Source organism: Carex rostrata, chromosome 7, assembly GCF_964058835.1.
Source record: "Carex rostrata chromosome 7, lpCarRost1.2, whole genome shotgun sequence".
NCBI lineage: Eukaryota > Viridiplantae > Streptophyta > Magnoliopsida > Poales > Cyperaceae > Carex > Carex rostrata.
The window spans coordinates 11,846,957-11,870,094 of record NC_135924.1 but is presented as its reverse complement, the minus strand read 5'-3'; the positions used below and the strand labels follow the sequence as shown (position 1 = coordinate 11,870,094).

At 37.0% G+C, this 23,138-nt stretch overlaps 1 protein-coding gene across 1 annotated transcript; it reads right to left on the bottom strand.

The window, feature by feature from the left end:
• Positions 1-4,316: 4,316 nt before the first annotated feature.
• LOC144557154 (subtilisin-like protease SBT5.4) lies at positions 4,317-8,724 on the bottom strand. Its single transcript, XM_078305683.1, has 6 exons — positions 8,598-8,724; positions 8,373-8,488; positions 8,157-8,254; positions 7,291-7,380; positions 4,450-4,503; positions 4,317-4,342 (listed from the first exon to the last, which is right to left on the bottom strand). The coding sequence occupies exons 1-6, from the start codon at positions 8,673-8,675 to the stop codon at positions 4,317-4,319; spliced, it is 462 nt and encodes a 153-aa protein (XP_078161809.1). The 5' UTR covers positions 8,676-8,724.
• Between the last annotated feature and the right edge of the window lie 14,414 nt (positions 8,725-23,138).

The window sequence follows — 23,138 nt, the reverse complement described above, 5'->3', positions numbered from 1 at the left end:
CATAAAATAAAAAATCTAAAGACGGGTGCAGGCCACTCAAGGCTGCATGAAGTTTTGGAAGATGTTGTTATAGGCTAGATTGTTTCAGACAATACTGGAAGCCCTCAAGAAAATTTAGAAATGTCAATAAAGAAATATAAAGCTCGTCTTGTCTCTAAAGATTTAAGAGACTTTCTATTTGATTTTATTTAATGAATGCAAGCATTAACCGGCCCAAAGGAAGGTTAATGATTGTTAAAATTATGTGTACATAGAGTATAGTGATGATTATTATGTTTACATATAACCAATATTGTCGGCCCAAAGGAAGGCATATTGATTGATATGTTATTTGAATCATCAATACTCTATTTTTAAAGTCTCTTTAAATATCATATTGGCATTGATTACGCATTTTAATTTGGAGCTTTAGTAGATGGATATTAAGACAGCATTTCTAAATTGTGACATTAATGAAACAATCTATATGGTGCAACTATAAAACTATGTGTCAGGAGACGCAAAGTCTATAGTGTGCAAACTTAAGAAATCCATCTATGAACTAAAGAAAGTGTCTCAACAATGGTATTGTAAAATCATATTGAGATTATCTCGTTTGGTTTTGAGATAAATTTATTGAATGATTTTGTATACCTTATGTTCTGTGGGAGTGAGTTTGTATTTCTGGTTTTATATGTGGATTGCCAATATTGATATAAATATGTTGCAAGTAACTAAGAACTTTCTGATAAAGAATTCAGAGATGAAAGATTTTAGTGATGCATCATTTAGCCTAAGGATGAAAATACTAAGGGATAAAATCCAAATGTATTCTAAATTCATCCCAAGGTTATCCTTAAGTATGACAAGCAAAATTGTAAACCAGGAAATACCCCTGTGGCAAAGGGAGACAAGTTCAGTCTAAACCAGTGCCCGAAAAACAATTCAGAAAAGGAAGTAATGCTACAGTATCCATATGCCTCAGTCGTTGGGAGCATCATGTATGCACAAGTGTGTACGCGTCCGGATATTGCGTTCATCACTGGCATGCTAAGGAGATACTTGTCAAATCCAGGTCCAGATCATTGGAAAGCTGCCAAGCGAGTCTTGAGGTACCTGAAGCGAACAAAAGACCATATACTCACGTATCGGAAATCGGAGAAGCTAGAGGTCATTGGCTATACCGACTCTGATTTTGGAGGATGTCAGGATAGCATGAAATCGACATCCGGCTACATTTACATGTTAGCCGGTGGAGCCGTTTCATGGAAGAGTGCAAAACAATCCCTTGTTGCATCTTCCACCATGGCGGCAGAATTTGTGGCATGCTATGAGGCATCAAATCATGGTGTATGGCTACGGAATTTTGTCACGAGACTTCGAGTGGTGGATTCTATAGAGAGACCACTACAATTGTTTTGTGATAATAATTCGGCAGTGCTGTACGCAAATAACAACCGAAGTTCGTCGAAGTCCAAGTACATCGACATCAAGTTCTTAGTTGTAAAGGAAAGAGTACAGAATGGTGAATTGAAAATAGAACATGTAGGAACAGACTCTATGTTAGCAGATCCTCTTACTAAGGGATTGACACCGGCAAAATTTGTAGAGCATGTTGCTCATATGGGTGTAATCTCTATTGAGGATATTCAGTTTTAGTGGGAGTCTATGATTTATAATTTAATGTTCTATTTATTATTGCAATTTTGGATATGTAACTTGTGACATGTAACAAGTGTTATATATATTATGAAGTTTTGACATTCTGTTTCTCGTTTATGTTTGACCTCTAATTAAGTTAATTTATGAAATTTAGTTTCAAGATTTAAGTAGGAGACCAAGTTAGAAATAGGCATGTAAGATCACAATTGCATGTAATTTCTATACTACACATCCACATCATGATTCATGTCATTCAGCTGTATTAGTGATGTGATTATTGAGGGTTTAGTTGCGAATAAATGCGACGAATGCCACTTTAGTCCTTTACTGATATAGTTGATGGACCGAATTGGTTTGGGAATATATAAGGAAGACAGTAAAGAAACGTGCGCACATAAGGAACACAATGCAGAATTAAAAAGTCATAACATATTGCTCAAGTGGGAGATTGTTGGATTTATTGCCAACCTCGTTGGATTTAATGCCAACATTGAGCATATATGTAATCTAATTATGCATTGTTTACTGTCATATATGGTTGTCAATTAAAGTGATCAAATAAAGAAATAGACAATCAATATATTCATTAGGATGTGGTCCACAAATGTGTAGAACAATTTAGGCAAAAATCAAATCATTGATGGACTGATTCTGAGATTTGCAATTAAGGAAACAGATTTTTTTAGCAGCTGCACGGATTTTGATGCGACTGCACGGTTTTTGATGCAATAGCACAAAATACCTTTTTTAAGTTGGCATAAGGCCAGAAAATCTGTTTAGGGTTAGGGTTTGGCAATATGCCAACTCCTCCTCTCTATAAATAGGTTGGTCCCCAAAGCACAAGAATATACGAAAAGTTGCAGAATTTTCTAGCCGTCATCTAGTCAATTCTGTAGCCTTCTCTACTTCTTCTCATTAAAGAATAGAGAGGTGAGATCATTAAGAAATTGTGAACACGATCTCACAAGGGCAGTCTTGTAGCTTTGGAAGGCTTTATCCTACCACTAAGGAGGCCACCGACGCTTCAACCTCTACATCGGCACGAAGTTTTTCTTGCCGCCGTCTTACAAGTTCATCAACCGCTTTTGAGAGAAGCTTTGCATAAATACGCTAATGGAATCAGGTATTGTGTCTGCTCCCTAAGAATTGATGAATTTTGCATGATGGCCATTTTGGCATAGGTAGATCAATAGTGGCATATAGAATTGAATTGTTTATGTGTAACAATAAGGTTCCAACAGTATCATGTGCGACAATTGCCCAATGGAGTCGGTACTGCATCTATTATTCCTTTGCCTGTTGCATGAGTGTAGTACAAAATTAATTTTTGTAGTTTAAGAGTTCAGCTTATTTGACAGCTTTTTGATGTATTTACTTTTCTAAGTTCTGATACACTAGATTGTGAGCAGGGGCGGAGCTACTGTGTACCAGGGTAGGCAGCTGCCTACCCCTGAAAAAAAAAATTTGGACCCAGTTTTCTAATGAGCCTTGAAAGATTTGCCTACCCCTGGCCCGAGTTATTTCCCAATTCCCAGCCCAATAGAACCCGCGTCACTAAGTGAAGAGATGTCGCGCCTGGCTCCTGGCTCCGCTCCGTTAGGTCTAGAGACTGGAATCGTGCCTCTCCTGAGTGAAACCGCGTCGCTCTGCCACTGAACCACGCCTCTCCTCCGTGGCTCCGCCTAACCTCCGCTCCTGGCTCTGACCACGCCTCATCCCCTGCAACAGCTTCTCTCTTTCGTCTCTCTCCTTCAACAAATTGAGTTTCCGTTCTCCAATTTGACTCGACAGGTTGGTTCTCTCTGTTTTCTGTATTTTTGCCATATCTCGTTGTTTAAGAGAGAATAGAGCAAGTTGGAGAGCTTGACTGCCCAAAAATTGAATTGTATTTTTACAAATTGAGGTCTGAGTTTTCCCAAATTGAGGCTACCAACTGCAATTTTGGGCAGTACAGTCAATGCCTTAAATTTTACATATGTCAGTACTGGTTTTGATATTGGCCTTAATTGATTTATTTATTTGAAATGGGTATTGGGGTTTCTTAATTGATTGATTGATTTATTTGTACATTTTAATATTCAAATGAATTGATTGCTAGGCACTAATCAGAATTGACCAGCTGTAATATCTAGAACTGTTGAATATAAATTGAAAACAAAATTTAGCTGTTATATTAAGTTTTCATCAAATTGCTAGGCACTAATTAAATTGACCAGCTGTTATATTAAGTTTTCGTCAAATTGCTAGGCCCTTTTAATTCTAATTCAAACCTGCTCTATTTCACAGAGTGATATACAACTTCCGGTCACACCCGAACCGTGCCAGTATGAGAAATGCCGAGAAGAGCTAAGTTCGTACCGTCTACTTTGAACAGTTTAGTTTTATTTTTTCTATGTTTTAAGTATGTATATGTGGTTTCTAAATTAAGTATGTATATGTGGCCTACCCCGGGAAGAGCTAGTTCGTACCTTCTGAGTGATATACAACTTTTGATGTTCAATTATATATATTGACTTCTTGTTTATTTTGATTGATATTATAATTTTTGTTATGTTGAATTTTTTTTTTTTGCAACTATATATATTCTTTCATATATATTCACCTATCCCTGGCAAAATTCCTGACTACGCCACTGATTGTGAGGTATGTTTCAAACGTGGTAAAACAACTTTTATTTATTCAATGTAGCAGTTGACAGCTGCTGTCAAGTTTTAAAAACAAAAAAAAATACAGAGAGAGAAAGAGAGAGAGACTTGTTACAAGTGAAGGTGGAATCAAACTCATTATGGCAAATTCCTTTCCACTCACTTGGGACATCAGTCATTCCATCATTTGCAAAGCTTTTTGATTCTGGCCATACACCTACAAATATATCATCGCACAAAAAATAAATGGTCCACTGATTTCAAAAATTAGAAAAATGATGATGGTGGTGGTGGTGATGATGATGATGATGATGATGATGATGATGATGATAATGTGGAATATGACAGTGCAATTTGGCATTTGGATTTCAAGGATACATTGATGAATTTTAAAAGTGTCTTTGAAACTTCAGCATTTTTTATGCCTTACACTCAATAATAGAATATACGGATAATTTACTAAAGGAGCAATGAAGAGGTTCTCCAAATTGCATTTTCTGTACTGATGCCAAAAATGTCAATCATCTATTTTCTTGATGTAGTTATGTGACATAATTAAGGTACTTTAATGCATATAATTATAGTTATAACATAAAAGTTAATGCTCAGGATATAGATATTGTCTAAAGTGCTTGCCTATCTCTGCCAAGTGACCAATTAGTTTTTGTTCAAACTTTGTTGGCAGCTTTATTATGCGTTTATGAACAGAAAGGAATAGAAGAATATTTCAGGGTGTTGGATCTCTTCTCATTTCAATCTAATCTATTTGGGTATTTTTGAGTTATTTTGAGTAGAGAGAGCAATATCAATGTTTTTGTAAAGTACTGGGTCTATTATGTAAAAGAGGGATATTTGGAATGTTGGGGAATCATAAAGGCCAAACAATTACGCCTTATCTAGAGATCAAACAATTATATCTCATCTAGGGGACAAACACTTACACTCCGGGGAAGGAGAAAAAGTTCTCCACCTTAATCTAAGGACCGTCCTATGCCAAAGAGATCCAAAACATAAATCTTAAGTGCGGAACATAATACCTGATTCCATGTCGTTTGTCATGGAATAACCAAAACCATAGCAGAGCAAGTCGTCTCCGTGAGCACGAGACAAGTCTTCGATGGCAAGAAGTCTTTCTCGCCTTTTGTTGTCGGGTCGAGGAATAAGTCTTCCAACACAGCAAAGTGTGGCCCTTGAGAAATCCTCTCCAAATTTTTCTAATGGATTTCTCTTCTCTATTCTTTGATGGTGGAAGAAGAAGAGAAGACACACAAAACTGTATTTTTCTTAAGAGAAAAACATATGTTCAGTTTCTGTGTTTTTTTTTGTTACATTGTGCCTTGGGAACCAATCCTTATATATAATAACATTTATAGTTATCTGCCAAATTGAAAAAGGTATAATGTGATGTGCATCAAAAACCGTGCTGATGCATCAAAAACTGTGCGACTGCATCGATATCCGTGCGGACAGCACAACCCTCTATAAAGGCAGATTTCTGAGTTGTAAATTTCTAAATCAGTCCATTAATAATTTGATATTTGTCTAAATTGTTCTACACATTTATGGACCACATCCTAATGAATATATTAATTGTCTATTACCTTATTTGATCACTTTGATTGACAATCATATATGACAGTAAACAATTCATAATTAGATTACATATATATTCAATGTTGGCATTAAATCTAACGAAGTTGGCAATAAATCCGACATGAAACTCTTGATATTTTCTTCAACAAGCTCTATAATGAAAAGAGAATAGAGGGAGATAGTAAAAGAGAGAAATACATAGGCTGGTACAAGCTTTTATTGAGTCACCTCTCTTTGTTTACTTCTTTTGGTTTAATCTCTTCCTTTTACAACTTGTATAAGATTAAGACGTATGTATATAGTTTGTAAGCATAAAGATGCCTCTGGTTTAACAATTTGTTTCTTATTTTCTTCGTTGCCTTTAATCTAATTTCTTGCTGAAATTGGTGTTGACCTCTGCATGTACCAGTACAGGTACGGGTCTGTTTGCTGCACAACAGTTGTTTGTGATATTGACTAAGTAAACTTGTTGCTGGTACAAGATCCCTATCACAGGGGGCGGGGGGATAGAGAGACAAGAAAATACAACTATTGATGCATTAGTTTTGAGCTTATATATATTATATGTGTACATGAAGAGTTAGGTGGCTGATATGGATAATAAACTTGTTGCTCTATATTTGTATGATATGGATAATAAACTTTTCTGTTAGCTTATGAGGATGGATATGAGTAAGTTTTTTGTTAGCTTAACGGATAAATTAAACTACAGATAAAGACTATTTCGTACCCATTTCCTATGGAGTAATTATAAAAAATTAAATTATACATACCTATATATATTTCATATGGAGATGAGGTGTGACATGGTATAGTATTATTCATGATCCAAATATAAATATGATATAATTCTAAATGTGTTTTTTTTTATTCATTTTCCAACCGTTGATCCAAATTTTCATGAGACATCTTGAACATCTTTATGGTTTGGTACTTTCTCAAATTTTCATAAGCCATATTAATTAGAGCCATACAAAAATTAATCATTCCATGACTCCATATCATTATTCATTTTTTCTTCTTTTCTCTTCTTTTGAAAAATATTTTATTGAAAGCCCAAAAAGGGATATTAATAACACCATTTTATCTATTTACCTTATTCATATTGTATTATATAAGACAGGTACTGGTAAAAAAAAATAAAAAATTAGCTTGTTAGTTAAGGATATGAGTAAGATCTTTTTTTTTTTATTATTAACTTAATAGATATGGATATAAGAATACTTCCACCCGATCCGAATCATACACATCGTACCCATTGACACCCATTAACACATTAACCTAAATAATACTATGCTCATTAGTATATAGAATTTAAAATGAGTAATTACTGCTGAGCATATCATTATCCAATTATATTTAATATTGCCAAACAATTACACAAAAAAGGAAAAAGTAATGTAACTGGTACCTGTATCAAGATTTCCAATAATAGTGTCTTTACCATACCCTGCTTTGCTCCAGAGGGAATTTGAATTGACATTTCCATCACTTTCTAGACCTAGAAATTGCCAGGATCTAGTAGTATGAAGCTCGTATTCTCTGCTTGGAAACACTAATACCACCCCTGGTAACTCTACAACAAATTATGCAATTCTGGTGTTATTTTTTGTTTATTTATTTTCCTGTAATTACTGTATTTTAATATATTACTGGGGCTGTTTTATCTTGTGTCCTGAAAAGAGATATCCTTTACATAGAATTTAGCATCACTGTTCTGAGTACTTTTTATTTTTTCTAAAGTCACGGAAAATTTCAAAATGACTCAAAAATCTAGGCATATAGAAAAGTAAAAAGCAGATGGCATTTTTTGATAATTAATAGTTCAACTGAAAGTATTACTTTAATGTGCCTAACACGGCATTTTATGCCTTAATACTTTTGTATACAAATATATTCCTTGTGTATGAGATTAAAAAAAAATATACTAGATGTGAATTTTTGACTTCTCTTTTAAATTTTGAATAGTTGCTCATTCCCTTGGTTCAATGACTTCATACTAAACTTGGCAAAATACTATCCTGTATTATACAATATGAAAATATTGTAAAGTATCTTACCTCATGCAGGTATGCATTACCAGTGTAAATTGAACCAGGGACTACTTTTTTTTTACATTGATTATCTCAAAAATGATGAAAATTTTGATGAAAAAAGAATAATGAATTACTGAGAGGAATGTAATTCGGACCCTCCACATCAAAGAAAAAAATAACAAATTAAACAGTTTAGCTATTAAAATGAAGGAATAAGTGATGAGGATGGAGAAATATATACTTGATATCTTGTTTGCAGTTTCCTCGTCAATTGTCGCAGCAAAACCATTAATGTGCTGTGTATACGAGTAAAATATTGCATTTTTTGCTGCTTTCGGGCTGCATATTAAAATTTTGTAAATATCAATTGCTAAATTAAGCAACCCATTTTCTAATATTAACAAAGATTATGCATATTTTTTTGTTCAAATTTTAATGTATGGATGTATTTGCTTACCTTCCCAAAATCGATCCTAAGAGCTTACAGTGAGATTTGGCTACTCTTGCATAATGTAATGCCTGGTTGCTACCAGCAAGAAGACGTGGCGGTTCGCCAGGATACACAATGTATGGCTACATCAGAAATTAACGTGTGAAATGAAATGGTTAAGTTTGATAATATACATTTTTCTTTTAAATTATGGAGCGATTAATGAAGAAGAGGATGATTTAAACTCTGTACCACTTTATCAGTAGCTATGGCATTTTCTTTCAAAAGGAAGAATGAGATCACAGCAAACCAGACAAATTTGTAACCCATCTCTCTCTCCCTCTCTCTACACCTTGATTGTGTGTTTTAGTTGAGAGATTGAACAGGACTGCAGAGCTTTGTTTTTGGTCCTGCATTTTATAGCCTAGTATGTTGATTTGGAGACAATTAACGGGTCCACCCCGTTTTGCATTTACCATCGGCAAGAAAATCAAACCGTTGGCATTGATGCCTTTTGCCATCGGTAAGATGGTCAACAGATGGTGTTTTACTTATTTACCATCGGTAAACAATCAGGTCCGTTGGTCTGCTGCTTTAATTAAAAGGTGACTTTGCCTTTTCCCATCGGTATAAGTTGAGACCGATGGTGCTTGCATTTACTTGATTTCAATTAAAGCAGCTGCCGCAACTTTTCTTGGTGAGCCCATTTCGCAAATTGAATTAGATTGAGAGAAGCTTCTCTCTGATCTCTATTGCCTCTTCACTAAGTCATTTAGGGTTTTGTTCTCTTCTCCTTGAAACTTGTAAGAGAGTGCTATTGAGAATTTTAATTTCTTTGTACTTGTAAGGCTATTTGATTTAGTGAATTTGTGCCGTATCTCCTGTGGTTTTTTTTCAAAAGAGTTTCCACGTAAAATCTTGTGTCTTCTCTATTTTCTTGTGCTTGATTGCTTGTTGTCTTGATTTCTCTTGTGATCCATTTACTTGCTCACCTCTATTTTGTCCCAACAGAAAGTTGTATCTAGCTGTTATTTTAATGATCATTAATATTTACAAAACTGAACTATTAATTAATTCTAATTAGGAGAATTGAAAAAGAGCACCAAATTCTCCTCCCAATTTTTTTTACCCAAGTTTAGTTCTAGTATACATCAACTGTCACACCCCGGTGCCCCACGAGGCGCGACAGGTGCTCCTGTCGTAGGCATACGGTTGCCCGTATACCTACTAGGCAATTACGATATGATAGAAAGAAAACATAACACGCAAACAAAGCAAATAAATAACATAAACAGATCTCAAATCCCATCTGGTCAGGTTTCAGTATACAAAACCCGTATCTCAATGGATACGCATCACCAAATGACACAGAGAATATATATATACAACCAAAACATAACTATACACATAATCTCTAGTGTCACAATACCAGACAAGCTATGTAGAGGTGAAACCAGGGTCTACCGTCCTCGTGTCTCTCTCGGATCCACCGAACTGGAACCTGAAAATATTACCCAAAAAGGGGATGAGAATTGAATTCTCAGTGCGATAATTGCCACAAAATAATCCCTGGACTTGCAATCACAGATTATATTCAAAATGAAACACAAATAAAGTCCAGATCAATTCATAACTGTTTGTAAACATGAATGCAGAAATCCAACAACATATATATATCCAAATGAAATCACAAGTTAGGAATTGCCAAGATGAAATTCAATCACACAATATTTGGTTTACTCGGTTTCAGAATCTCTGGTAGATACAGGCCTAACCGTTTAATTAAAAGTCTGGTTCTAATTCACATCCAGAAAATACATATAAAGCGAATTGACCATCCAAACGCGTTACCCCCTGGGTAATGCCTCCGATACACAAGTCACATACAATCACAATCATAGTACAACGTCACTTACCCCTCGTCCCAACCGGTACTGGGAACTGCCGAGGGCCAGACGATCTAAAGCTTTAGAACACTGGGCGTCAAAGTCCCTGCAGAGACTCTGACAAATCCGGTTTCACCCCCTGGGTGACATCATCACGGCGGATGACAATAATACCATATCCACCAACTGATGGTGATATAAAGCACGGTGACTTTAATTCCAAAATCAGATCATTCCGATCAACACAATTTATAACCATACCAGCATGCAAGTCCATCAGTTAAAACAATTCCAGTTCCACTTTATTTGGGCAATGCAATGCATATGCAACACAATCCGATAATGCAATTCAATCAATAATCAACATGTTAACCGAAACACAGTTTAATTCTGAATATAAACTATCAAACAAGTCCAGAAATCCCGCACCTGTTTATGCTGCACGTAAACCGACCTTACGTCTCGTGATATTCCGTACCCGGTTGCCTTACCGACTCTATTTAAAATATACCACAATTAAGGTTTAATTAGTTACAGTAGCTATATAAATGAAATTAGTACGATTACGGTTCGATGCTCGTTCGATTCGGCATAATTTAGACTCACTTTACCATTTTAAGCTACCTGGTTACGGCCTGTAAGGGGTTCTGTTGCGGCCCGCAACAAATAAGGCATTATGAATTCGCCTCTGTTTCAGCTCTTACGGCCCGCAATAAAAGGGCTACGGCCCGCAACACACTTCCAGTGATTTCACAACTCTGTTCTACAGCTCTGTTTTCAACTTGTTACGGCCCGTAAGGGATGGGTTGCGGCCCGCAACACCATCAGGTTTTTGGTATTCAGTCTGGTTTTGGTTCGTTCGGCTTTCTCGTTTTAATTCAGTTACTACCCCGCATTACTCAATCATATACCATACCATCTTGGACATCTAATACCATATCTAAACACATGGTTTCATATAAATTTACATAACACACAATTTGGTCAAGTTAGTGATACTTTGGTCGATTCAAGCTCGGTATTTTGAGTTAACCAACAATTCCGGTTTCGATCGAGATAACTAAACCAAATCCATCACCTTCAGAATTCTAAAACCATTAATCAGATTTTTCAAAACCCTAAACCCTAGTTCAATTTCCAAAAAAAACTATTCCATGAAATAACTTCAATTATTCAGACAAATCGAATCGAAGGCATATAATAGCAATCGAAACTCGAATTAGAACTTCAACCAAAAAAAAAGAAAGAAAACACGAATCGAATCGAAAATTAGGTTTTCGAATAGAGAATATGAGAGATAAATATATACCAAATTGATGGTTCGAATAAGTGGAGAACCTCGTTCTGATCTTGAGACTACGAACGGTTCGATCGATCGCGCGGGTTTCACTTTCTTCCTTTCTCCCTTCCTTTCTCTTGCACAGCTCACCACTTTCCCTCTCTCATTTACGGTATAGAAGGTGTACCAAACGGTACAAGGGAGATAGGTATGACATGAATTGGGTTCTTTTACCATTTAGTCCTTTTAAGTTTCCATTATTACATAAGGGCTTAATTTATACACATACAACCTTACATATATTTTTAATGCATATAAACCTTTCCAAACTCAAAACCAATATATACATATACATGTTTAATTATATATATATCAAATTTAGAAATATTTTTATTTTATACCAAAAATTTTACGAGAATGTCACATTTCTCCCCCTCTTAAAACAAAGTTCAGTCCGCTGAACTTAATTACGTACCTGAATTGTCGAACAACTCCGGATACTTTTCTCGGATGCTCTCCTCGAGTTCCCACGTCGCTTCCTTATCGGAATGGCGTCCCCATTTTACCAACACAAGCCTGATTACCTTACTTCGAAGCCGTTGCTCTTTTCGATCCAATATCTGCATTGGTTCTTCCTGATACGTCAGATCATCTTGTATGTGTAAACCCGATTGATCAATGCAATGCGACGGATCTCGCACGTATCTGCGTAGCTGTGATACATGGAACACCGGATGAACTCGGTCTAATGCTGGTGGTAGCGCAAGCTCGTACGCTACCGGTCCAACTCGTCGCAAAATCTGAAAAGGCCCAATATATCGGGGACTTAGCTTACCCGAAACACCAAATCGATGCACGCCTCTGACAGGCGAAACTCGAAGCCATACATGATCACTTTCTTGGAATTCCAACGGTCTTCGATGAATATCAGCGTATTTCTTTTGTCTTTCTTGAGCCGACTTGAGCCGACTTAGAACCATTTTCGTTTTCTCCGCAACTTCTTCTAACATTTGCGGTCCCGTAGGTGGATATGTACCCGCTGGTCCCCACCACAGCGGAGTACGGCACTGCTGTCCTGTCAGCGCCTCTTGTGGTGACATACCAATACTCGAATGATAACTGTTGTTATACGCAAACTCCACCAGATACAAATGATCAACCCACGAACCTTGGAAACTTAACGCGCAGGAACGCAACATGTCTACTAAGGTCTGAATAGTGCGCTCAGACTGACCGTCAGTCTGCGGATGATGCGCTGTGCTGAATCTCAACTTGGTACCCATTGTCTCTTGAAAACTTTCCCAAAAATGAGAAGTAAATCGAGGATCTCGGTCAGAAATGATATTGCGTGAGCAACCATGGTATTTAAACTGATATTTTAGGAACAACTCCGCCAATTCTTGCCCAGATGTCTCAATTCGAAGCGGAATGAAATGTGCTATCTTTGTCAGCCGATCCACAATTACCCAAACTGTATTATACCTTCCGACCGTCCTCGGAAATCCACTTACGAAATCCATCGTAATTGATTCAAACTTCCTTGTAGGTATCTCTAGCGGTCTTAGTAATCCTGCTTTTCTCTGCCGATCCACTTTAACCTGCTGACATACTTGACATTTTTCAACATACCTTTGCACTTCCCGTTTCATTTTCGGCCACCAGAAATACTTCTTTAAATCTTGATACATCTTTACTTCTCCCGGATGAATAGCATAACCCGAGTCATGCGCCTCCGATAAAATCAGATCTTTCAATTCTGGATTACTTGGTACACAAATACGGTTGTTAAACCGCAAAATGCCGTCTCTTTGAACTTGAAATGGTGAATCAGCATTTGACTCGTAGTGCAATTTAAATTTCTGACATTTCGGATCATTTTGTTGTTCTGCACGAATTTGCTCGTGTAACTCTGATCGGATCTCCACTGCTGCTAGCACAACTGATGTAATTGCGGGTGTACCCGCCTCAACTCCACTTCCAATACACTTGGACACAACATCTAACGCGAATTCACGGGATACTCCAACATGTATTTCCAATCTGCGCATTTCCTCAAGAAGATGTGCTTCACTTGTAATCACTGACGCCAGGTTTAACTGACTCTTTCTGCTTAACGCATCTGCTACACTGTTCGCTTTTCCTGCATGATACTGGATATCCAAGTCATAGTCTTTCATCAATTCTAACCACCGCCTTTGTCTCAAATTCAACTCCTTTTGCGTGAAAATATATTTCAGACTTTGGTGATCTGTAAATATACGGCATCTCACGCCATACAGATAATGCCGCCAAATCTTTAGCGCAAATATCACCGCCGCCAACTCCAAGTCATGAGTCGGATAGTTTTGCTCGTGCGGTCTCAATTGCCGAGATGCATAGGCAATTACATGATCATCTTGCATTAGTACACAACCCAAACCCGATTGACATGCATCGGTGTAAACCGTGTACTCTTTATCAGTATTCGGCATAGCAAGGACTGGCGCGGATACCAGCCGACTCTTTAATTCCTCAAAACTTTTATCTTGCGTGGTACCCCAATCGAATTTCACACCTTTATGCAACAATTTTGTAAGTGGCGCAGCTAATCGCGAAAATCCGAGTACAAATCTCCTGTAGTACCCGGCTAACCCCAGAAAGCTGCGAATTTCAGTAACTGTCTCTGGCCTCTTCCATTCAGTCACAGCCCGAATCTTTTCGGGATCCACCGCTAACCCCTCTCCAGATACAACATGCCCCAAAAAAGCAACTTCATTCAACCAAAACTCACATTTCGAAAGCTTCGCGAATAACTGATGTTCACGCAATCTTTGCAAAACAATTCTTAAATGTACCTCATGTTCCTCTCGCGAGCGCGAATATATCAGTATATCATCAATGAACACCACAACCGTCGAATCCAACAAATCATGAAATACGCGGTGCATCAAATCCATGAACGCTGCTGGTGCATTCGTCAGCCCAAACGGCATGACCAAGTATTCATAATGCCCGTACCTCGTACGGAATGCTGTCTTATCCACATCGCTCGGCTTAATCCTCAATTGGTGATACCCTGTTCTCAGATCAATCTTTGAATATATCGAAGATCCCTGCAACTGATCAAACAGATCATCAATCCGAGGTAACGGATATTTATTTTTCACAGTTACCTTATTCAGCTCGCGGTAATCAATGCATAACCGCAATGTTCCATCTTTCTTCTTGACAAACAGCACTGGTGCACCCCACGGTGATGTGCTAGGTCTTATAAACCCGCTTTCCAACATATCTTCCAATTGCGCCTTGAGTTCTTTCAGTTCTGCCGGTGCCATTCGATACGGCGCTTTTGAAATCGGTGTTGTACCCGGTACCAATTCGATACCGAACTCCACTTCTCGTTCGGGTGGCAACCCTACAATCTCATCTGGAAATACATCCACAAACTCTGAAACCACCGGAATATTGCTGATCTCTGGAACTGCCGCAGCCGCATAAACCACAGCCGCCAAATACGCATCACACCCTGATTCTATTAGCCGCCTCATTTCTACGGCTGAAACACAAGTTGTTAGTTTCCCAGGTTCTCTACAATTTAGAACACATGACATACCTCTTGAATTCGCAAAATGAATCCGTCGATGCGGACAGTCAATGGTTGCCGCGTGTCTTGTCAACCAATCCATTCCCAACAACACATCATAACCGGTAATCTCCATCACCAACAAGTCCGCCTCGAATTCCCTCCCGTTTATCTTAATCTTTCGGTTTCGGCATAAGGTGATTTCTTGATCATTTGAACCAAACGGAGTTTGAACATTTAAAACCTGGTTACTTTTCTCAACTAGCCAACCCGCTTTTTCTACCAATTTCCTCGAAACAATGGAGTGGCTGCACCCCGTATCAATCAAACAATACGTATCATGATCAGATATAGAGAGTATACCTGTCATAACGTTAGTCTGGCCATCTCCCAGCGCAGTTGCAGCGTTGCTCGAAGTTCCAGCAATGTTAAGCGCATGCGCCGCTGCTCTGCCATCATTCCTGCCGACGCTACCAGCGCCGCTTACCCTGCTGACGCTACCAATGCTGCTAGCCCGGTTAGCGTTAGCCCCGCTAGCATGAGATGCGCCCCGTCCACGCCACGTCAGTGCGCCACGCTCAACACCAGCGGACCCTCCCCCGCTGCTAGCGCCTCGCATCCGCATAAGCGCATTCGGGCACTCCTTTGCCCAATGTCCCGCGCTACCACACACGAAACATGTATTAGCCTTGCGCCTACAATCAACCTCATCGTGCGCTTGATTGCACGATCGGCACCACTGCGAAGGCATCACCGGTCTAAAACCCGGCATGGATGTTTGTCTGAACGGGGGTCTCGGCGCCATACTCGGCCGAGCGGATCTAGCAAATGATGGTCCTCCCCTCGACCTTGACATCTGCCCACTCTGAGCTTCTTTCTGTTTCACATTTCTTTCGGCCACTTGCTCTTTCCTTCGCTTTCCATGCATTTCAATCTGTTCCGCGTGATCCATCATTGCTTGCAACTCTGTTGCCATCGGAGTATCCACGATCATAGAGATATGCCCATCCAACCCATCCAAGTATTGCCTATGGTACCTTTCCACATCATTTCTTATATCCGTAGCATAACGCGACAAAGCCAAAAATTCACCGTTGTATTCAGCTACCGGATGACCATTTTGCTTTAACTCCAAGAATTTTCTCCGCAGCGCTTCACGCTGTATATTACTCAGAAACCTTCTATTGAAATGCTGTTCGAACCATTCCCACGGAATCCTCGCTTCCTCTCCATCATAACCTCCTCGGGTTCCATCCCACCAGAATCGAGCATCACTCTCCAGCTGCTGCTCAACTAACTCCACTTTATCTTCTTCAGGGGCACGGCATAATTTCAACTTCACATTTATTTGTACCAGCCATTCTTCCGCTGCCGCATACCCGCCGGTTCCATCATAACGCGGCGGATTCAAGCGCAGAAATGCATCATATAACCTTCTAAAATCTTCGGGTGCACCCCCGTGAGCTACCGGTGCTGCATCCCGCATCTGTGCTTGGCGACCTCTCTCATAGGCCGCAATCAACCGGTCATCCAAGTCCCGGTCTCTACCAGCTCCTCCAGCGCCACCAGCACCAGCTGGACCAGCCCCAGCCTGATCCACAACTGGCTCGATAACCAACTCCGGATTTGGTTCCGGATTCCTCCGAGGTCTGCCTCTACCTCGGCGTGTTTCCATTTCTGTTTAAACAAAGTTAGTTTATAACATTCTATATTCTTTACTTATCATACGAAATTCGTATAGTCGTGCCGGCCCCAATTAATACGTATACCACTCTCGTATCCAAACAAGTCTGGTTCGGGTTTTAAACCATGCTCTGATACCACCGAAGGGGGACCTGTCACACCCCGGTGCCCCACGAGGCGCGACAGGTGCTCCTGCCGTAGGCATACGGTTGCCCGTATACCTACTAGGCAATTACGATATGATAGAAAGAAAACATAACACGCAAACAAAGCAAATAAATAACATAAACAGATCTCAAATCCCATCTGGTCAGGTTTCAGTATACAAAACCCGTATCTCAATGGATACGCATCACCAAATGACACAGAGAATATATATATACAACCAAAACATAACTATACACATAATCTCTAGTGTCACAATACCAGACAAGCTATGTAGAGGTGAAACCAGGGTCTACCGTCCTCGTGTCTCTCTCGGATCCACCGAACTGGAACCTGAAAATATTACCCAAAAAGGGGATGAGAATTGAATTCTCAGTGCGATAATTGCCACAAAATAATCCCTGGACTTGCAATCACAGATTATATTCAAAATGAAACACAAATAAAGTCCAGATCAATTCATAACTGTTTGTAAACATGAATGCAGAAATCCAACAACATATATATATCCAAATGAAATCACAAGTTAGGAATTGCCAAGATGAAATTCAATCACACAATATTTGGTTTACTCGGTTTCAGAATCTCTGGTAGATACAAGCCTAACCGTTTAATTAAAAGTCTGGTTCTAATTCACATCCAGAAAATACATATAAAGCGAATTGACCATCCAAACGCGTTACCCCCTGGGTAATGCCTCCGATACACAAGTCACATACAATCACAATCATAGTACAACGTCACTTACCCCTCGTCCCAACCGGTACTGGGAACTGCCGAGGGCCAGACGATCTAAAGCTTTAGAACACTGGGCGTCAAAGTCCCTGCAGAGACTCTGACAAATCCGGTTTCACCCCCTGGGTGACATCATCACGGCGGATGACAATAATACCATATCCACCAACTGATGGTGATATAAAGCACGGTGACTTTAATTCCAAAATCAGATCATTCCGATCAACACAATTTATAACCATACCAGCATGCAAGTCCATCAGTTAAAACAATTCCAGTTCCACTTTATTTGGGCAATGCAATGCATATGCAACACAATCCGATAATGCAATTCAATCAATAATCAACATGTTAACCGAAACACAGTTTAATTCTGAATATAAACTATCAAACAAGTCCAGAAATCCCGCACCTGTTTATGCTGCACGTAAACCGACCTTACGTCTCGTGATATTCCGTACCCGGTTGCCTTACCGACTCTATTTAAAATATACCACAATTAAGGTTTAATTAGTTACAGTAGCTATATAAATGAAATTAGTACGATTACGGTTCGATGCTCGTTCGATTCGGCATAATTTAGACTCACTTTACCATTTTAAGCTACCTGGTTACGGCCTGTAAGGGGTTCTGTTGCGGCCCGCAACAAATAAGGCATTATGAATTCGCCTCTGTTTCAGCTCTTACGGCCCGCAATAAAAGGGCTACGGCCCGCAACACACTTCCAGTGATTTCACAACTCTGTTCTACAGCTCTGTTTTCAACTTGTTACGGCCCGTAAGGGATGGGTTGCGGCCCGCAACACCATCAGGTTTTTGGTATTCAGTCTGGTTTTGGTTCGTTCGGCTTTCTCGTTTTAATTCAGTTACTACCCTGCATTACTCAATCATATACCATACCATCTTGGACATCTAATACCATATCTAAACACATGGTTTCATATAAATTTACATAACACACAATTTGGTCAAGTTAGTGATACTTTGGTCGATTCAAGCTCGGTATTTTGAGTTAACCAACAATTCCGGTTTCGATCGAGATAACTAAACCAAATCCATCACCTTCAGAATTCTAAAACCATTAATCAGATTTTTCAAAACCCTAAACCCTAGTTCAATTTCCAAAAAAAACTATTCCATGAAATAACTTCAATTATTCAGACAAATCGAATCGAAGGCATATAATAGCAATCGAAACTCGAATTAGAACTTCAACCAAAAGAAAAGAAAGAAAACACGAATCGAATCGAAAATTAGGTTTTCGAATAAAGAATATGAGAGATAAATATATACCAAATTGATGGTTCGAATAAGTGGAGAACCTCGTTCTGATCTTGAGACTACGAACGGTTCGATCGATCGCGCGGGTTTCACTTTCTTCCTTTCTCCCTTCCTTTCTCTTGCACAGCTCACCACTTTCCCTCTCTCATTTACGGTATAGAAGGTGTACCAAACGGTACAAGGGAGATAGGTATGACATGAATTGGGTTCTTTTACCATTTAGTCCTTTTAAGTTTCCATTATTACATAAGGGCTTAATTTATACACATACAACCTTACATATATTTTTAATGCATATAAACCTTTCCAAACTCAAAACCAATATATACATATACATGTTTAATTATATATATATCAAATTTAGAAATATTTTTATTTTATACCAAAAATTTTACGAGAATGTCACATCAACTTTTATGTATATCTATAAATTTGATATTTTAGAAAGGAAGCGTCTAATTGTCCACAGACTTTTGTCCACCATTTGTCCACAGAATTAACTTGCATGAATACTGTAAAACTACTTCTACATGCTTATAATTATACAATATATCACATAAAATATATCAGTTAATCACAAATATCCAGCAACTATTTGAAGTAGTCCCATAATAGTTAGAAACAGATTGCAACTTGCACAACAGGACAAAAAAAATGTACTTTCAAACTGTACTTTTGAAAATTGCAGTTATAGGAAGTTATTAGAAGTTAGTGTTAGTTATTAGCAGTTATTTTGACAAAAAAGTGATAAAAAGGAAAAATTAAAATTTTCGATTAATTTTTTTATTCTTTTTTCTCAATTTAATAAACACACAAATAAATCCTAAAAATATTGAATACTATAAAATTGACCACTTTAACTCTAAAAATAAAATGTACAAATTATAAAATTACAGACATACAAAATTCACAAATGAAAACGATAAAATAAAATGTTGAAAAATATCAATTTTCAATACTGTAAAAATATCAAGTTAAACTGTGAAATCAAAAGGTAAAAACTATAAAATTACAAAATTATAAAATTAGGATATTAAATAAAATTTTAAAAATGTCAATTTTCAATACTATAAAATTGTAAATGTGAAAATAAAAAGTAAAAACTATAAATTTACAACAATGTAAAATTAGCAGATGAAAATGATTAAATACAATTTAAAAAATATAAATTTTCAATACTGTAAAATTATTAATTTAAACTATGAAAACAAAACGTAAAAACTATAAAATTTCAATAATATAAAATAAGCATATGAAAAGGATAAAATAAAATGTAAAAAAATACAAAATTTCAGCTTAAACTACAAAAAGAAAACATACAACCTACAAAGAATTAATACTATAAAATTTCTAAATCTAAACTATAAATCAATTTCATGTATACTATAAAATTTCTAAATCTATACATACATCCATCATATGTTCAACAAAAACATAATATTCATCACACACAATATCTGTTCAACACAAACCATAATATTCACCACAAAATAGCAAACCTAATTATATCATTCAACATTCAGAATAACATCAAAAAAACTATGGAAAAATAACTTCTACATTAAAAACCTCATGTATTTATTGTTGGGATGAGTAAAAAGCCTCATCACAATAACAACACGTTCTTTTGAGATATCATCATGCATAAAAAATAAAATAAACAATGAAACAAATTGAATTTATTACATAGGTATTGTAAAACTGTGAACTATATCTTATAAAACACTCTATGTATCATGTAAAACAATGAACTATATCATGTAAAATTGTAAACCTATAAACATCAATAATAATAGATACTATAAAATAGTGCATATATCATGTAGAAAGATGAACTATATCCTGTCAAAATACTTTACATATTTCACCAGATCTGAAGTGGTATATGTTAATTGACTACTTCAGAGACGACAAAATCCCGTCGTGTTCTTCTTTCAAAGGTGAAATCGAATACTGTAAAACAAAATATAGAATCATGTAATTTTGTACATCAAACAATTCAAAACAACGACATAAAGAAAATGAACTATGCATTTCAAATCAGACCATCAGATAATGCAAGATCCGTTATTGAACAGTAAATGATACAATTAAAATTCAAATCAATGTTCATATAATGTATACACGCCTGAGGCTACATCAATTCAAATGAAACTTCAATAGAAGCAATGAAATCATGATTATCAATTCAAATCAATAGAAAGAACAAAACTTAAATAGATTAGTAAATAAACAAGTTGTTTTGAATACTGTAAAATCACAAGTTGCATATTATAAAACTACAAAGTGAATACTGTAAAATAACCCGATTATATTCCAGATCGCCTCGCTCTTATCTTTCATCTCAAGATCGCCTCGCTCTCATCTCTCTCCACCAGATCGCTCCTCCAGATCGCCTCTCTTAGATCGTCTCTCTCCATTAGAATCTAAGAGAGATGCCGGAGAAGTCCGTCGGAGAGAAGAAAGCACCGACGAGTAGTGGCGCCGGCGAGCGGCGAGTAGTGGTGTTGTTGTTGAAAAATGAACTGTAGGAGAGGAGGCCGTTCAGATCTGCACGATCAAGAACCCGTCGAAGAGGAGACCGCCAAAGGAGAGGTTGTCGGAGGGAAGGGGTTGAGGAGAGGAGAACCGCCAAAGAAGAGGGAAGCATCTCACTGACAATCATAGATTTCTCACCGCTAGAACTTTTGTTTCTGTGAAGAGAGAAAGAGAGAAAGAAGTTTTGTTTCTGTGAAGAGAGAGAGAGAGCGGAAAGAGAGATTAGTAATTATTTTCAAAAACAGAAAGCGCTAATTGAGAAACTTTTATAAAAGGAAAGTTGGATATAGTTGGTAGTTCATTAGATTAGTGTTGTGGACAGACAGTGGATAAAACATGGTGGACAAAAACCTTTTCTCTTTTAGAAAGTACCTTTTGTATTGAAAATTACAAATTATATATGGATGTATTCTTCATTTTTGTTTTTTTTAAATTGCATGTGTATCAATCAAATTCTAGATGACTTGACCAAAAATTTATCTTAAGACATTTAGTTTTCTATCAAATTAATTAGTTAGTTATTTGTCATCATAAGAAGCATTCTTTCTCTATCAATTTCAATATGTGCTCACATCATTCTCTGGCAATCTCAAGAGTCAAACGTGATTTCACGAGTGAATTCATCGTTTGAAATCTCGGACTTTGAAATTAACCCCACAAAAAAATTGGTGAGCTTAAAACACTCTAGTTCTACTCTATAAAAGTGAAGGCTCAGGGAAAACCTATTTAAATGTGTAAAGCATATATAGTAGATTCGATGAACATCGGACTTAAATGTGGCCTCATATCCAAACCTAATACAGGATCATATATAATTAGTTTGTTGATACGATAATTTGCCGATTACATGTACAACTTGATATTATATATAATTAGTTTGTGGGTTCACTTTAAACCGCATATAAGGTGCTTCAATTGTACTTCATCCTAAATCACTTCAGTTGAGAATTTTAAGATTATTTAATGGTATTACGATTTTATATTATATATTATATATAAAAAAAACATTTCAATTTACATTAAAAAAAATTAAAAAAATATCATTAATTTTCTTAAACAAATAGGGAATCAATTGATCCATTATCTTCATTTAAATCTGCCCTTAACTACATGTATTGTCAAAACTCAAACACATACATAAAATGTTGAATCAGTAGAATAACACTAGCCCAAAATTATTTTATAGATTAAAAAATATACATTCAAATTGCATTCTAAAATGAAAATAACAACATTATTTTGAAATAAATTAATACTATTCTCATGAATCCAATGTACCCAAGCGGTACATGCAAGCATAGTAACAAATGAATTATTTGGATTCAGTTCAGTGAGGTCAAAAATTCATGATTCGGGAATAATTCGGAATTATCCAAACCAGAGATCTCAGTCCTACAAGAGAGCAAAAAAAAAAAAAACTCAAAATGTTCTGGAAAAAATTTGCAAAAAATTCGTAAACGGAAAAAAATCGTAAAATTCACAAATTATTCGGGTTTAATTCGGTCAAAGGTCGGTCATCCAAATAATTTCGCGTTCGGTTCGGCATCACCAGAAAAACAAATTATTCAGATTTAATTTACGAATCTTGTGACTATGCATGCAAGTGGGATGCTTTATCCGTCTCCAAAATATATAATCTAAGGAATAAAATAATTTTTTTTTTTT

Bases quoted from the DNA above. Each gene is read 5' to 3' on its own strand.
- LOC144557154 (XM_078305683.1), bottom strand. From the start codon at position 8,675: ATGGGTTACAAATTTGTCTGGTTTGCTGTGATCTCATTCTTCCTTTTG. The intron at 8,255-8,372 runs GTAAGCAAATAC...TTTAATATGCAG, and splicing joins TTAGGATCGATTTTGGGAAG to CCCGAAAGCAGCAAAAAATG. The intron at 4,504-7,290 runs GTACCAGTTACA...ATATATTTGTAG, and splicing joins TATTGGAAATCTTGATACAG to GTGTATGGCCAGAATCAAAA.